This window comes from Photinus pyralis, unplaced genomic scaffold, assembly GCF_008802855.1.
Source record: "Photinus pyralis isolate 1611_PpyrPB1 unplaced genomic scaffold, Ppyr1.3 Ppyr1.4_LG8, whole genome shotgun sequence".
In the NCBI taxonomy this organism is placed as follows: domain Eukaryota; kingdom Metazoa; phylum Arthropoda; class Insecta; order Coleoptera; family Lampyridae; genus Photinus; species Photinus pyralis.
The window spans coordinates 23,391,324-23,395,089 of NW_022170819.1; the positions used below are offsets into that span (position 1 = coordinate 23,391,324).

The following is a 3,766-nucleotide window of genomic DNA, read 5'->3' on the forward strand; positions in this document are numbered from 1 at the left end:
CCGAAAAATCTACAGACCGATGCCGGGAAGGAATTCTATAACAAATCATTCGCCAAATTGATGATGCAAGAACGCATTAATCACTATTCCACGTACAGTACGAAAAAGGCTGCACTGGCCGAGAGGGTTATAAGAAGTATAAAAAACCCCTTGTACCGGCAGTTTAGTTTACGTGGAAAATATGTATGGATAGATGCAATCGAATCGATCACGAGCGAGTACAATAATCGTAAACATCGAACAACGGGGATGAAACCGATCGAAGTGAAGGCCGATACAAAGCTGGACGCCTACCGCCACATCAAGCTCTTCAACAAGAGATATCGTTTTAATGTTGGCGATGTTGTTCGAATTAGCAAATTTAAATGTATATTTGCGAAGGGCTACACACCCAACTGGTCTAGCGAACTATTCAAAATTGTAAAAGTACGAATAACCAATCCGGTGACGTACTTATTGGAAGACATGAATGGAAAACCGATTTTGGGTGGATTTTATGAGCAAGAGTTGCAAAAGGCCAAATATTCAGATGTATATTTGGTTGAAAAAATACTCCGCCGGAAGAAGGATAAAGTTTATGTGAAGTGGTGGGGCTTAGAAGAAAAATCTTGGATCGATAAAAATGATATAGTTTAATATTGTAATTTTTTTTTATAAATAAAAACAAATATTTTAGAGTGTTTTTTTTTTATTGTTACGTTTAAGGAATTCTCATAACCTATCTACTGCATCTAGTGTTGATGCTTAAATAAAACTCTATATATGCAGGTGCTATTTTATTTTCCATAAATATACATTTGATAAATAGATATTTACAATGAAAGCTCCTGGATCGTTGCACTGGTTCAGCTTACAGCTACAATTATAAAAAATTAATTTTTCAGCTTCTCACTCCCGATACACTACCTGCTCGTAGCCCCAAGGAAGAGTGTTAATGCAGTCTGGTTGAATAATCCGCTTATCGTCGTGCGGACTAAGGACCACTTTATTCTGTTTGATTGTAAATACAGAATGCTTTTTCGATCTGATGAGGTGCTGATGACTCTTTATAATGTCGGCATTAAACAGTGAGTTCTTGTAATCATCTATGGTGATTGTCTTAATACTCGCTGCAGTTGATCCCTTAGATTTTTTAACTACATCTTTTGTATCTACGCGATAAGCGTACATTTTAGCGCGAAGACCAACAAATTCCAGCATAATTTTGCCATTGCTTTCGTCCTTCATTAGACCGGGAACCTTTTTATTCACTAGCGGTATTCCAAAAACGTTATCGCGCTCATAACTGGACGTATCGAATAGATGTATATCCTCCTTTATCATCGACTCGTATATGTCGGGTACGTTGGTGAACGAGTAAATCAGACTGTCGGTATCGGTGTATAAGAGTTTAGCGTTATTTTGGAATTTAGGCAGTACGTAATCGTAATGGAAATTGTAAAGGAACGTTTTGGAAATGTCTAGAACCGCAAAACCCACATATATCGGTTTGTTGAGGAACACCTCTAATCGATTCATTTCAATAATGACCATATCGTTATCAAATAAGGTGCAACTATGAAAATTTGGTTTTGCAATGCACGCCATTGCTCCATATCTTCCCTCGTAGCGAGATACGAGACGTACATCTTTATATTTCCTTACGTTCCCCATTAATTTCCCAAACACACTGTTGACCCATCAATTTGAAAAAGTGTATTTCGAATTCGTTTTTTGCTTGCTTTCTCATGGTCGCATTTAAATCAACGTACGTACGTAGCCACGGCGATTGCTTGAAACGTAAGACGTGATGTATTTTCACTAATTTTAATCCGTGTCGGACGTACAACTTTAAATTCCGATAATGGACGACGTAGTTACGTTTCGCGTATAATGTCAGCAATAGTTTCTTTAATTTCGAGCCTGGGGGAATTCTATGTTCGGGAGCCAATGGCAGCTGACTGTGGGTCTTATGAATATGATTGGGATAGTCAAAATCGCATTCTAGAATGTAGCCAATGTCCGAATCGTCTGGATGATTTAATATGTCTAGCGTTTCAAAGTTTTCTACAAACGAAAATTCTCCGCATGGAAGCGGCTCACACATTGTGCGCCCATAAAGCGAGTTTACGTCCAAGTACATTAAGTAGTTCGTAGGGAGGTTGGGATCGTATCCGCTTAACATATATTTATTGTTCGCTTTAGCATATCGAGTACTACACTGAGTTACACCGCCTCGAGTTCCACTCTCGATGAAAAGAATTTGATCGATATCGGTTAAAAGTTCCAGTTTAACACCCGTAATTTTTAACATGGCGTCAAATGCGAGCCCTGGAGCCGTGTAATAGTGCAAAGGATCCAGCTGATACGTTTGCATGCAAGTGATTCGGAAAGTTTCGAAAATATCGGCCAAAAGAAGCACGTCCGTTTTTAAGTAAGGATCGGAGTATTGACCTAAGGTTTGAATGGAAAATACGCGCCACACGTTTGAAGCGTGCTCGTACTCTTCGTCAGTAATGTCCTCGTTATGTAAATGACTAAAAAATGCATCCTTTGGCGGTAAAGCGGTCTCATCTAGCTTTTCCCAACAATCCAAATATTCGTAGGGGAAAACACCTTTTCTCGTTAGCAGATTGAACTCGGTGTCGTTACGACTATAGGATTTAGTGATAGTTTTCTGTTCGTCACCCAAGTACGCTGATAATTTATCAATACTACTACTCATAAATCGGAACGAGTCGATAAATCGAAAAGAAATTTTTGTATTGTCCACGTATTTTGTAAAAGAGATGTACTTTTCTTTGTTTAATGGGAGCAATGTTATGTGGCCCGGTAAACCAGTGGATAGTTCTCGAATAAAAAAATGCGCATCGTAACCGCTTAGATTATGAAATACGACGGGAATTACGGTGCTATCTTGGTAGTTTATGTTGCACCGAGAGTGTGAAGCGCCCCTATACAGACCTCTGCCCTTATGATTACTAATGATATGGTCCCTACTGCGAATGTCCCATCCACGAAAGGTTTTAACATGTGACAGTGCGCTGCATTCTTCGGAAAATCTTTGCGCTGCTTCATCAACTCAATCGTCCTCCAATGGGAAGTCTGGTTGTTTAAAAAATTGTATCGTCCAAACTGCAATGTTCCCTAAATTGTTTAATAAACCATTGAATGCAGTCTGCGCTCCCGTTACAATGAATGTTGAAAAGAGACCATCGTATGAACATTTCAGATAAACTGCCGAATACTAAAGGGTATGTGTTCTGGAAATAATTCGTAACACATCATCGTAGTTGCCAAGATCGCCATCGCATTTAACTAAATGCTTTCAAGGTCAGCTAAATAGCGAACGGGACCTTCTCCTTGTACGCGTAATGCGCAAATCTAAATATTTCTCTGTTTCGTTTGGTACCCCTAGCAGCGCACTCGTTTATTTGGCTGAACAGTTAGGTGAGTGTTTCGCAAAAGGGCGCTGAGGAGAAATGGTTTAAGCATAACATTGCAAATAAAAATTTCTTAATGACCCCACTTCGATAGTTGCGAAGATGTAATAAGGCCGCATATTTTTAATCCAAAGCAAAAATGGTATGAGTTCGCGGACTGTCCCTTTGGAAGATAATACTAATAAATTTACGGTGCGAGGAGCATTTGCGGTTGCTTACTTCACCATGAATGGCATAACAGCTGCTTTTTCGACACAGTACAAATTAATAGAGAGATTGTTCAATTTCTTCTCAAAACTTCTTACATCATTAAAGCTTAATGGGGATTGATTTGCCAACGATTT

The 3,766-nt window shown here is 39.1% G+C and overlaps 1 protein-coding gene across 1 annotated transcript; it reads right to left on the bottom strand.

Moving 5' to 3' along the window:
• Positions 1-764: 764 nt before the first annotated feature.
• Positions 765-2,949, bottom strand: LOC116178835. The gene is made up of 2 exons (XM_031498461.1): positions 907-2,949; positions 765-856 (listed from the first exon to the last, which is right to left on the bottom strand). The coding sequence occupies exons 1-2, from the start codon at positions 1,651-1,653 to the stop codon at positions 851-853; spliced, it is 753 nt and encodes a 250-aa protein (XP_031354321.1). The 5' UTR covers positions 1,654-2,949; the 3' UTR covers positions 765-850.
• Between the last annotated feature and the right edge of the window lie 817 nt (positions 2,950-3,766).

Coding starts and splice junctions, on each gene's coding strand:
- LOC116178835 (XM_031498461.1), bottom strand. CDS start 1,653: ATGGGGAACGTAAGGAAATATAAAGATGTACGTCTCGTATCTCGCTAC.